General features: G+C 39.4%; 1 protein-coding gene across 2 annotated transcripts; it reads right to left on the minus strand.

Annotated features, from left to right (window-relative positions):
* Window positions 1-5,903: 5,903 nt before the first annotated feature.
* On the minus strand, window positions 5,904-13,449 carry ccne2 (cyclin E2). Of its 2 annotated transcripts, none has more exons than XM_084944931.1 (12): window positions 13,403-13,449; window positions 11,883-11,922; window positions 11,135-11,219; window positions 10,973-11,026; window positions 10,043-10,185; window positions 9,602-9,737; window positions 9,368-9,514; window positions 9,164-9,259; window positions 8,928-9,062; window positions 8,661-8,772; window positions 8,380-8,537; window positions 5,904-6,733 (listed from the first exon to the last, which is right to left on the minus strand). In XM_084944931.1, the coding sequence occupies exons 2-12, from the start codon at window positions 11,894-11,896 to the stop codon at window positions 6,620-6,622; spliced, it is 1,194 nt and encodes a 397-aa protein (XP_084801057.1). In that variant the 5' UTR covers window positions 11,897-11,922; window positions 13,403-13,449; the 3' UTR covers window positions 5,904-6,619. The 2 variants fall into 2 exon arrangements, with proteins under 2 accessions (XP_084801057.1, XP_084801058.1); XM_084944932.1 differs by lacking the exon at window positions 13,403-13,449 and adding an exon at window positions 12,615-13,333.
* Window positions 13,450-13,751: the final 302 nt, after the last annotated feature.

Raw genomic sequence — 13,751 nt, forward strand, 5'->3', positions numbered from 1 at the left:
AATGGCCTCCAGAGTTACCGCCATCTGGCCGGGGCCTTTCTGTGAGGAGCTTGCATGTTCTCCCGTGTTTGCGTGGGTTCTCTCCGGGGACTCCAGCTTCCTTCAAAGACATTCAGTTAGTGGGGTTAGGTTAACTGGTGATGTGAGTGTTAATGGCTGTCTGTCTGTTTATGTTAGACCTGTGTCAGATTGGTGACCTGTCCAGGGTGTACCCTGCCTCTTGTTGTATTCTAGCTAGGATAGACTTCACCCACCCCACACCCACTCCCCGTAACCCTTAATTGGATAAGTGGAAGAAAATGGATGGACCTCAGGGATGTGTTGGAATGGGAGACTTGTATTGTGGACACGCAGCTGATAAATCTCCAGCAACTCTTTGATGCTATCATGTCAGTATAGACCAAAACCTCTGAGGAATGTTTCCAGCACCCCATTGAATCTTTGCATTGAAGAATTTAGGCAAAAGTGGCTCCAACCCAGTACTAGTTACATGTACCTAATAACATGTTTGACTGTAAAATGAGAAGTACTTTAAAAGCATGGAAAAAGGAGCAAAACTGAAATGAAATCAGCACAACAATTAAACTAATCGTTTAGGTGGAAAACCTTTCCACCACAAATGATCCTGCAAAATCCAGCTTTCTTTAATGGTAAATGGCCTGTATTTGTATAGTGCTTTACTTAGTCCCTATGGACCCCAAAGCGCTTTACACTACATTCAGTAATCCACACACGTGTTCACACACTGGTGATGGCAAGCTACATTGTAGCCACAGCTGCCCTGGGGCGCACTGACAGAAGCGAGGCTGCCACCGGGCCCTCTGACCACCACCAGTAGGCAACAGGTGAAGTATCTTGCCCAAGGACACTTGCACCGATCGAGACTGTCTGAGCTGGGGCTCTAACCGGCAACCTTCTGATTATAAGACGAACTGCCAACTCTTGAGCCACGATCGTCCCAATTTGCATCACCACATCAGATCTGTAGTTTTTCCATTTTCAGAGGTTTTTTTTGTCAGTTTGTCAGTTTTCAGAGGGAATTCTCTCAGCTAAGCTTGAATTTTTGTTCACTCCATGATTTAACAGCACTCGGCTTTGGTTCCTTTACAATAACCAAACCACTGGTCTTCCTGCTGAGATGAGACTTCACGATTCTTTATCTTTGTGTTTTAAATGCATGTATTTAAAAATCTTTAAAAACTGTCATAATTTTTAGGGGGGAAAAAAGCCTCAGACCCTTCCCCCTCCCTCTAATGCCCCCGTCTGACACACATATAGAGCTGATATTGAGTGACATGAAGCATATGCATTGTTACAAACAATGGAAAGAGGTTATCGTGCTCTGATGCAGCAGCTGCTCTGTGAACCAATGAGAGTGAAGATATTTTAGACATCTTGAGACCTCATGTTTTGTCTGGAGGTGCTCATTGTTTCCTTGTGCAACCATACATTTGGATTTATTATATCTTAAGAATGAATTATCTTTTAACGGGATCTTTTAACTGATCACTTTCAATAAATTGAGAAATAATTGCAAGATTGAGAAAAATAACAAATGTCAGGGTTAGAGAGTAAGTATCTATGTTAGGTATCTATAAGGGCTGTCTCACACACACTGTGTGGTGCAGAAGCATGCATTGCCTTGGACCTCTATAACAAGAGGTTCTCAGTCTGCTTCCTCCTCATCCAACAATTTAAGTCGACATAACGTTACAAAATCATAAACTTCAGTTTATGATTTGGGAAACACAAGCTTATTTTTGGCTAATCTACAAGTACTTTCCTTTACAGAGAAACACCTCTAACCCATCATGTCCGACGCCTATCTTTATAACTTATCCAGGTATGAATACATTTATATGTTTGGTCTTAATCAATAATTTCCTTAATTTTAGAAAAACAACAAAACTGACCATGCATTTGTGTTTTTCTCTCATTTCTTTCCTCCTTTGTCAGCCTTCGGCTCTTGCCACTGACGCAACTTTTTAGGATTTTTCTGTCTTTCAGCTGAGTTTAAGTTTGTTTTACCTCAGTATCTGTGAATTTCCTTCTTTTTGAGTGATGGTGGCAATAGAATTGATAATTTTCTCTCATGTTTAAGTTAAGCTGAGCACTGTGTGTGTGTTGGGGTTAGTTTGTGTGTGAGGAGGTTAAAGCCACGCTTTCCCAGGCCCACACAATGCACTCACTCTAGGGGAGGTGCACACACATGAGGGGCCCCTGTCTGCCACTATAGTCTATGTCTAACACACACATCAGCACAGGGGTTCATGTGTATTCCTAACACCAGGATCACTAGATTCTAGGATGAAGACAATGAGGTTGTTAGGTTAGATTAGTTTAGGTTTAACATGATGTCCAGTTTAGCTTAAACATCACAGGGGTTTTGGCACAACTTTACCTACTTTCAACATTCAAGTGGGAGAGCAAGGGTTGGAAAAAAAGCCTAGGGGTCAACTGTAAGAACATGTTTAGGCAACTAAAACCATGGCTGTAGTTCTGACTTCTTTAGGATAGATTAAAGACAGGTAACGTTTCCAAATTAGGTTAATCCAACAAAGGCTCCACAAGATGCTATGGCTTTCTCCGCACTAGTTGTTCACCTTATTGGCTCTGGTAAGCCATCTATAACGGGTTTACCTGGGGTGCTGTCATCTGAAAACAATCAGGAAGGACATAAATGTAACAGATGTCAGTGTATGTGTAAAAGGCCCACACTGCAGGCTTTAGGTTAGTTAAAGTTACAGCGTGTAAAATCTCACTGCTCAATGTTAGTGAATTTAGTACCCCTTTCAATTCAAGTTTATGAACCTAACTACTGTAGGACAAACATTTTAGTCAGTCGAGAGATCAAAAACATTAAATTTAGACTACACCACAACAGCGTTTCTACTTTTTGTATATAAAAATCATTTTTGCATATACTGTATTTTAACAATAACAATTAGCAATAAATCAGGATTACAAAATGGATTTGTGTCAGTTAAACATTTGGTGGCATTTTATATTTTGATGACCACCTCAAATTCTGGCCACTGTTCACATGCAGTGAGTGGTGAGTGTAGGTTATCAGTCTGCCGTTTACCTCAGCTGTCAGTGTGTGTCCACGTGTATTTGCTCTGGAGGAGGCTGTAAAACTTTGAGAAAGGAGTCCGATAGGAGTCGATGAGCCAGTGAAGTTCACTTCTGTCTGATAAAAGCTATAATGAGGAAAATTTTGAGGATATCCTGAGCTTTTCTGTTGGTAAGAATGCTGTTTTTACCGCTGTTAGTGAAACTTTCTTAGATGTGGATCTAATATTGTTGGACATTGTATGAATAAATTACTATATGATGTGAGAATGTAATCAAATTGTTTATCTGACACTTGAGCCTTACATTAGCTGGGATGTTAGCTTATAACCAGCTGTTGCTGCTGTTTAGCCATTTATGCACATCTTGTGTTAGAGCTCTGACTTTGATGCAGGAGATGAGGCCTACGGTGAGGTGGAATAGGATGAGGTAAAAATGAGGGTGGAGATGTAGTAGTAATGCAGGAAGCAGATGAAGAGGAGAAAAAGATGACAATATGCACATGCTAATGTAAGTGTTTGATAAAGCTATTTAACTAAAGTAATTAAAAGTTGATTTCCTTTGACTTAATTGTTTTAGCTCTATTTATGAGTAATCACTCAGGAAGTCACAGGTTATATGTGTGAGGCTTGTCGATATGTTTTCAGGTTTATTTTATGACTCATGAAATCCTTAAGTATAGATACTCAACACTTCTCTTTGTCTCTCTCTTATTAGCACTTGAGTGCTATGAAGTAAGACTTTATTTTCTCTCAGGTTGCTTTGCGAACAAACGTCACGCTGAACTGACACCCGCTGCCTACCACAAATGCTCCTGCATCACTTAAGTGTGAAAACTAACAGAGCAGTTTTATTGCACTTTACATTAGAATTATAGTTCATTCAAAGAAATGCTTATTTGAGGCAAAGATGGCTCACTGTAGCATTTCAGTAGATGGAAAAGACAAAAAAAAAAAAGCTGCATGAATAATTGGTCCTAAAGGTATTTTACCATAAGGATATAACAGTACTGAGCAGATGATTCTCTGTTGTTTGTACCACCCATGAAAGGTGTTGGATGTCCCAGTCAGAGCCTCACATTCCCTGTTAGGTTTGTGAAACATTAGAAGTGTTTCACAGCTTTTATTTCACCCCTGAATCACAATCATTCTTAACAAAGATGTTGTAAAGATGGTTAAAAGCTAAAAGCCCACAAACAGCCCAGCTGGCCTCTAATAACACAAGCTGCTGCATATAAATATAGTGTCCTCAACCCTTTAGGACTGAAAGAAAGAGGAAAAAAATCTCAAACTGTAATGACTTAAGACCACTTAAGACCGCAAACTAAGGCACTAACCTAAAATGTCTTTGCAACCAAATGAGTTAGTGACTCTGATCAATTAAAATGCTCCCAAATACTTTTCATATCTTCCCTGTATAAATTTATTTCATTTTTGTCTTAAGTATATGATCATTTTAACTTAACAGTATTTCACTAAACTGGAATATCATTTCAAACTTACTTTTAGTTTAGCTGTAGCTGACTACAACAGCCTTCTGAACATGTAAATATATAGACAGCTTTCCAGTGTGCATGCATATATTCATTATAAAGGAAAATAAATGGATAGAGTATTTGTGAAATTGAATATTTTAAACCCACATTGGGTTTTTTTTGTTCTACTTTTTCCAGGGTTATCACAATTTTAATGAAGATATTCCAATAGGGTATGCCAAATTTAAAATATATTAGTCACATGGATGGGTTTTGTTTCTCAAAGCAACAACCCTGTGTATAATAGAAGCCACAATAAACATGAGGTTATGCACAATGTATATTTTTCCTTCTGAGTTATTATTTAAGATGATCTAAAACATAAATATGAAACCCAGACACAATACAGAAAGCATAGCACCTAACCTAACCTCCCTCTGGCCTATTAGCAGTAATGTTTTTAGTGTGACGTTGCATGTAAATGAACACATTACATGCAAAAATAAATAATGCCCTCCCAACAAAGTCTTGGTAACTTTCATCTAAACTAAACAGACTTGCTTCGTCACATCTCTTTATTTAAAACATTCCAATAAAGAAGGAAGAGGAAAAAAAAAAAAAAAAAAAAAAAAAAAAAAATATCACATTTCAGAATTGCTTTATGCTTTAAAGAAACATTCATCGTTTTGACTTCTATGTACAGTTTACATGGTGGAAGGTTCACTGCAGAGATTTCCAGTCACAGGTTTACTCGATCTAAGCCTTTGGGCTTGCTTCAGCCTAATGTATCAATACAGTTAATATTTTCATAAAAAGGCACTAATGACAGGCTAGTGTACAACATATTATAAAGAACTGTAATTCAACAGGCGTCAGCAAAATCATAAATAGCTTTTGCCTTTGGCTGTGATCAAACTGAGCTCAATCACTGAAAGAATTTACATATTAACATTTTTTCTATTACATATTAAGGCTCAATAAATACAAGCACTTAAAATTAAAAAAAAAAAAAAATTTGCACAATCATCAAGTTTCACAGGAATGTAACAAGAGTCTGCAACAAGGCTGCAACAGTTTATATAATATGGGGGGGGGGAAGCCACCAACAGGTCACGAGCATGAAAACACTTAGGTGTGAGCAAATCAGGAGATTGTTCCTTTGACCCACGAAGCTATGAAACTCATTGTGTAGTTCATTATCAAGCAGTTCGCCACCTTGCCAATTTACAGCAGGTCTGCACATTGAGATTCAAAATGAAATGGGGACATTAATCACACTAAATTTCAAAATCCAGCTCTTCAGAGCAAAGGTTCCTTTCAATGTAATTAAGATTTAAAAAAAAAAAAAAACACAACACAACCACACACACACACACACACACACACACACACACACACACACACCAGGAAATGAGTCTGTCCATCTTCCTGAGAAGATGGACAGAAGCACCATTCAAAAGCAGGCATCACTTAGAATAGCACCAGTGAAACTCCCAGATATGAAATGATTGGTTCTTTTTCAGACCAAAACCAGTCTAAGGAAAAAGAAAAGCCACGACAGCTGCTGCACTGCACATCTGTGGGCTTGGTCAAGCTAAAATCAGTTTTGAAGTAGCTGCTGCTGATTCAGACCAACATTTGCTAATTGTATATGTATTAAACATATTTAAAAAAAAAAAAAAAAAAAAACTTAAAAAGTTAGGTAGCCTGTGAGCTGCATTCTCTGACCATATCAAAGGAGTCAGACCTGAATGGAAACGTGAACACGCTGATCTTAGCCTTCGTCACCTTTAACCACAATACTGTTGGCAGGCTTGTCAACAGGGACAAATCCCAATTTTTCACAGCTGAACGTTGTCAATTCATCGGCATGGCTACTAAAAGTCTGATCTTAGTGTTAAAAAAATAAAATTTAAAAAAAAAAAAAAAAAAAAACACACCACGCAAACAGACCCAACAACACACGCACACACAAAGCTACATGAGGTCAGTTTGCCCAAAATTGTGCATCATTCAGCGAGTGGCTCCTATCGGACTAAGGAGAGGTAGCACGTCTCTCTGGGTTTGTCCTGGTCAGGGATTGGGTGGCTTCTCTGTGCTGCTGGGTGGTGTCAGAATCGGTCCCGCGGCAACAGGCGATAGCTGACCGGCGTTACTCTCGGAGATCTGACACTCCTGAGCTTTTCTCTGCAGGAAGAAACAGTTCCATGTTAGTAATTAAAATCACTTTATCATATACTTTAACCTCCTAGGACCTGGCATCCACATATGTGGACATCACATTTTGGGTTATTTAGACCAAAATACTCAATTTTGCTCTACAAGGGCCTGATATCCACTTACGAGGACATTATACTGCTACTGTTCTATCAACATTTTTCTTATAAACAAAAATCAGGTTAAAAAAATAAATAAAAAAAAAATCTGGTAATTCTTTGGGGCCCGATCAATGTAAAAACAATGTGACCAAATATCAAAGAAATTAAAAATGCATGCCGTGGAAGAGTTCAGGTCTTAGGAGGTTAACAAAAAAAGGACAAAAAACAAAAATCTGTCCAGTAGGGCTGCACGATTTTGCATAAAACGAGAATCACGATTTTTTTTTGCTTAGAATTGAGATCACGATTCTCTCACGATTTTCTTTTCCAATATAAATATTTATTGCACATCAACTTCGTAACAGTTGAGACTGAACATAAAAACAACAAATGTCTCATATTTTGTCTTTGCCGCAAAATGTTGTACTGCTTGAAATTCCGTCTCCACCGTTGCTCGACACTGCGTGTATAGAGCAGGTAGTGCAACAATAGAAAAATAGTTGCGGGACGGCACTGTGTAGCGTTTGTCTAGGGTGTTGATCATTTCCCTAAATCCCTCGTTTTGCAAAGTGTTGATGGGAGCCATATCTTCAGCCAGGCGATAAGTGATAGCCTCCGTAATTTCTTTGTGCCTGTGGGAGTTTGACGGGTATAGGGAAGCGCTGTATAAGTTTCCCGTTATTGATGGTTGGGTGGTTGACCGGGACGGATTTTCTCCTGTCACTTTCTCGTCATCTCTCACGTGCTCTCCGTTGTTTTTTCCCCTGCCAATTTTAGCAGCCAGCTTCTGTATCACGTAGTATAAGGCTCCACCCTTGTCATTTGTTGAGCAGGAAGAGTGAGCGCTTGTTTTCATGCAGATTATGTCCCAGATCAAAATGCGGTGCAATCGTTTTTTGTTTGTTTTTGTTTGTTTTTTTAAATCGTTGTCATTTGGAAATGAGATCGCACATAAGTATGAATTGAGATCGTGATTTTCTAACGATTAATTGTGCAGCCCTACTGTCCAGTCAGTCATAAAATCAAATTTCAAAGCTTTCATGTCATTGATGGATGAACACATGTAGCCGGATTAAGCAGATTCCCTAATGATCCAATTTGCCAGTTTATACCCAGTAGACCCTGAATGATCAGGCAAGTTTTTAAAAACCAGAGTACCATTTTTACCAGGTAAAAGCCTGGTATTGGTGCCTTATTTTTCCAGCGACAATAACAATAAGTGTTACACTGTGGTAAAACAATTTAAGTGGCCTCAGTTATATTCTTTCTCCCCTTTCTGGGCTCGAGTCCTGCACCGGTTCTGTACAAATATGTGAAATTTGAGCCAAAGAATTAACAACTCTTTCAATTATATAGACTTTGCATGCATTGCTCTAAGCCCTTACAAGGAGGCGGCTATATAGATATTTAACTACACTTTCTAACCCTTTTAAAAACATTCAAAATTGTGTATTACTTTACAGTGATACTAATCTTGCATTTCAGATTCTGAGTTTTCTGTCTACTTTTTCTTACCAGTAGGTCCAGATAGGCCACGTGTGTCTGGATATTGTGTCTGTCATCTGCTCTGACTTTTGGGAAGTTCTTGAGCTGAGGTTTGGGTTCAGATCGCAGTGTTTCCATGAAGGGAGTCATCCACTGATAACACTGAGACACACTATCCCATGTGAGACCTGAGACCAAAACGAGTTAATGATTGTGAGTGAAGTTATAAAACAAAGAATCCCACCAACAAATAGAGCCAAAAAAAAAAAAAAATAGAAATTAAATCTGATGATGTGAATGGGGAAACTCACCTGAGACTTTATGAACAACGTCAAAGGTGGAAAAGTGGCAGAAGGCAGCTGCAGCAAGAACGCTGTAGTTATAGTCGAGCGCGGTGATGTCCATCATACACAAGTCCAACAGCTGCAACATGCAGGTCAAAGATCAGTATAATACTGAATCAGAAAGTGTTTGCATCATTTTTTTTTTTTTTTTTTTTTTTTTTTAAATTCAAACAGATGAATAAACAAGGATAAACAGAAAAAGATTTAAATAAATGTAGCAGCCGTTGAAAGTACCTGTGTGATCTGGATGTAGGTTTCCTGGGAGAACTGCGGCTCCAGGAAGTTCACTCCATTTTTCTGGGCTTCAACCTGAGTGTACAGCTTCAACCAGGAGATGGGGGTCTCAGGACACAGGTTCCAGTCTAACGCCTATGGGACAGCAACACGGAGGTCAACACAGAAACTTTGATTGCTACCACTCAATATTACAAGATTAGATTAGAAAGTGTGAAGTAGATGAGTTTGTGTACCTTTAATATGTGAAGCTCTGTGCGCTGGATGTCCCACTGGTCGCAGGCACCGTCCGTGACATAGGCAAACTCGTAGGTTTTAGGAGGGTAGATTTCCTGATGAGAAACAAGGAGCAAAGTTGGTTATTGAGATTAAACGTCATCAGCACAAACAGAGGTTTAACTATCAGAAATATCTGACTCTATAAGAATGAAGACACTCACCTCTATCTTGGAGGCAATGAAGAGCGCCGTGATGCCGATGAGTTGCAGGTAGTCTTTGTTGATATTCTCCTGAGTGAGCATGAAGCGGTCAAAGTAGTCCTGGGCAAGGTACGCAGTCTGTCTGTGAAGGCTGTACACCTCACTCACCTGCCGAGGCAATCGGACATAAAGGCTGAGTCTTTGTCCAAAACCAGAACAGTCGAATTTCTGGACATTAAAGATTTTCATGCTCACCTCAAGCAGCCAGTCCAGGAGAATTGCCCTCATCTTGGGCTGCAGTTTAGGATGCCGCTGCAGGTAGCTCTTGTCATGAACGTACTTCAGCTCCTTGTTAAGCATTTTGATCCACACATCGTCCGAACTAGCCCAACTGGAAGAGAAACGGCAAGTTTTAACCATTTATGCTGGTCAATAAGTACATGCAACAGTGATGCTAACAACTGACTACAGACTGGACAAAATCCGAGAGGTGAATTAACGAGTTCTGCAGACAAAGCAAGTAACAGGATAAATCTGAAACTTGATTTTTACTTGCAAAGTGACTTTGACTGTAATTGAGGGCCTTGAACCCTAAATACCAGGTGGGGTGGAGCAACATCTCCAACAACAATAGCGCTGTGGAGTATTAAGTGTTGCGCTACGACCTCCCTATTGAGGTGTAAAAGCTACACTTACCTGAGATGAGGAATGGGCGAAGCCTTGATGAAGAGGTTCTTGAATGTGTATTGTTTGAAGTTGGACGGGTTTGCTGGTTTTAGCTCTTTGTGGGGAGTTTCTATGAGAATGCATGGAGACGCTCCATCCTCTGACCAACACTTCTGGAAAGAAAGAATAAAACTTGAATTTAAAAGAGGAGACGGAAACTCCCAGACCTGACTGTTGGGCAAGCAGATGTATTAACATACTAAAAGGGATTAATCTGGCACATCCCATTACTCTGAACAAATCAAAGTTACTCAACATTGTGACTTCACCTAGTCACAATGTTAAATTTGCAAAATGTATGATTTTCTGTGGAATCGGTGGCTGCATTTCTCTGTCATTTTTGACACTGCCTACATACTAAGTGTCATCTGTGTGTGTGTGTCACATGTCTTTACAGCAGGACTCTACCTTACACCACCACTGTGAAGTTCAGTTTCATATCATGCTAAACAGCGACACCTGCTGTTGAATAAAAGGTATTGCATGGGTACGACTGGAAATTTACTACTGAAACCTTTTCACCTACTCCTTTAATATGATCTTATCCAGATACAAATCTGCCAGAAATAAGTCACTTAAGACCATGTATCAAGTCATGAGAGAAAATGGTTAAATAAAATATTTTAATTAAATAAAAAGGAAACAATTCAAACAAAGCCCATTGTTGACTACAGGCACCCAGTCTATCTATAAATACAGAGACCATTTACTATAAAGCTTTACTATGTAGTATATGGTGGAAATTAAATTAATTTCCTTAAAAAAAAAAAAAAAGCTGGGCTGACACACACAGGATAGTCAGACAGATAAACAAGTAACAACACAGACACACTGGGCTGAGCTCTTATCAGTAACAAACATACAGTCATTAAGCATCAATATCATTTGGGCAGTACTAACTTGTATTTCATAGCTTTGTTTCTTGGCAGCGGGCTGTAGTTTCTTCTTAGAACACTAAACAAGAAAGACAAAAACATGTGTCTTTGAGCTAAAAACAGGACAAAGCTGAGACAAACACTGATAAACTGAAACACAGGATTGCAGCTAGTAACAGAAACAAACCTCAGTCTTTCTTTTCCTCAGCGTGATTGTGACGACTGGTGTGACGGGGCTGTTTGGATCTCTGGCTTGAAGCGTGATGCGATCACTGAAATTAAAATTAAATAAGAATGGTCAAATAAGAATCTGCCTCTTGCTCGCTGAAATATTAATCGAATTAATCTGCAATTCGAGCCAGCTTTAAAAAAAAAATAAAATATTGGTGATCAACTTAAACACCAGTATTGATGGAAATCATGAATGACTGGGCCACAGTGACTGGAGACAAAAGCAATCAGCAAGGCAACTGTATTAGGAGTTTCACCCATTTAAAGAAAGGGGTGATAACAGCTTGATGGATTTAAAGCTTTTACATTTGAGTGACTGGCCATCTTCCTTATCTTACTACATGTGATTGTGAACTGGTGACAAGTACAAAAATGTATGACATCACTGTAGGTTCTAAAACCTAATCACATTTACAACAGACTATGCCTTTCAGCAATCAAAACATTAAAAGCAACAGTGAACAGACAATGTGATCCAATCTAACTATACAAACATCTATTAATTTTCACCTCCAGTCACTCATCTCTGCTTAATTTGAACAATGGTGTCATTAAAGTCTCCTGATGTATAAACATCTGGAGTTTGATCTCTGAGGACCAGTTTATGCATATTTAGAAATGTGCTTAATAGCTTTGCTGTAGGGTAGTGGCTCCACTTCACCTCCGGGCCCCCAGTTTCAGAACAATCACCAAGAGGTGCTCACCTGCGCCTGGACATGGTGCTGACTGTATTGTATGGCTCCGCTGTAAAGAAGAAAAGGAGAGATTATATTAAATTCAATATTAACACTGAACAGAGATATTTAAAAAAAAAAAAAAAAAAAAGACAAATAATTCAAATTCTCGTGGAAACTTTCAAGAGTTAAGTGGGCCCTTTCTGAAGCAAATGCCCCCCCAATGCAACTAGGCATCTGGTTTAATGCTATAGGATCATATACAACCAAAAAACCCGTTTAAAAGTGAATGATCCACAGCTGGATCCTAATACGCTCAACGACCTCAGATATAATAAGACATCCCTTTGTAGGATTACTTCTAACCTGCTTACAAGTGATGGTTAGCTTATAATAACATATGCAGTGTTAGCTTGTGGCCACCATTTTAGGAGCCACGAAGATTCGATAAAAACCGAGAACGGGGAATTAACAATGCCGACAGACTGCATATAAGGACTACCAAGTGTCTCATTTCAGAGTAAAAAGGTAAAACTGATTAAAAACGTGATAATTACAGAGCCAAAGCAGCCAGGCAGGACCTGTAAGCTAGTGTGGTATCTGCAGCCAGAAAAGAGGGGGGCTGGTTTTTCCCTCGATTTTGAACAAAAAAAGCGGAAAAATCCCGCAATTAATATCAAATTTACCACTTTCAGCGTCACAATATACATCTCCAAACATCTTTGGTGTATTTAGAATGAGTGAAATCGACAAAATACTAACTTTAATTTGGGGTTGAAACTCAAAGACGCGCCAATTTCCGCAGCGTAGAAGCGGGAGGATTTGAGCCCTACCTCCCCGAAACTGCTCCAAGCCTGCCGGGTTAAAATAGCCAAAAGGACCGCTTAACATAAACGATATATAATTTAAAGCCACCTGGGCACCTAAAACAAACCCTTATGAAGCACGTTTGTCAACAAGAGGATTTTTTAAGCGCTACAAAGTCGGAGAAACTGAGACCGACCTCAGGCCAAAGATACAGAGGGGAGCTACTGTAATTAGCAAACTTAGCTCGGTAACTCCTAACTAGGTCAGCAATAACCAGCTAACCCCGATGTGTACTTAAACTGGGCATCTACAGCTTTTGCATGCAAACACATTAATAAATGCTTGGTTTAAGGAAACGTGCACAAATGACAAAGACAACGTGAGGACGTCATTTTGTACAAAGTTTTAAAGCTACATGCCTCAGTATTTTAACAGAATCTCCACCAAAAGGCCAAATTCTCTCTAAATACACATCTGGCACAACATGCAAGAGCCAACTAAAGTAGAACAGACTACATCAGAGGTGGAAACAATGCCCGGGCAGTTAAAAAACAAGTAAACAACAAGAACACAAGAAAGCAGTCCCCGCTTTAGTCCGCATTTGAATCATTTTTGCGCCAATAACGACGACTTAAATACGAAACTTAAGATGAAAACCGCAGGAAAGGTTAAGCAGCTTCGAGGCATAAAATATTAAACTATAGATATTCATATAGCTGAAGTCTCCGAGTCGGTGCTCTTACCTCCTTAGTGAAGAATGAATGAGTACATCAGCTGTGGCGCCGGCGCCAATCCTTATATCCGCATCTGCCTGCCTCCTGCCAGTGCGCATGCGCGTTCCCGGTTCACAGAAACGCGCTAAACGTTTAAATACGAATTGAGATTTGTACAAACCGGCTAAACTGGACGGTTCTAATCGGGTTATTATAACTTCGACCGCGATAAAACAGCTTATTGACAGGCTCAGGACGGAGGTAAACCGGTTGTGCCTCCAGTTTGTCTGGAGCCTCCGTTCATTTCTAAGGGACACCGAGCTGAAGTATGAATTATGCAGTAAACACCACTTTCTGTACATTCCGGTTAAACTTTAAC

This window comes from Perissodus microlepis, chromosome 11 (genome assembly GCF_051167445.1).
Source record: "Perissodus microlepis isolate ML-2025 ecotype Zambia chromosome 11, ASM5116744v1, whole genome shotgun sequence".
In the NCBI taxonomy this organism is placed as follows: domain Eukaryota; kingdom Metazoa; phylum Chordata; class Actinopteri; order Cichliformes; family Cichlidae; genus Perissodus; species Perissodus microlepis.

Bases quoted from the DNA above. Each gene is read 5' to 3' on its own strand.
- ccne2 (XM_084944931.1), bottom strand. The intron at 9,738-10,042 runs GTAAGTGTAGCT...TTTCTCTTCCAG, and splicing joins TCGCCCATTCCTCATCTCAG to TTGGGCTAGTTCGGACGATG. The intron at 9,260-9,367 runs GTGAGTGTCTTC...GTTTCTCATCAG, and splicing joins TCATTGCCTCCAAGATAGAG to GAAATCTACCCTCCTAAAAC.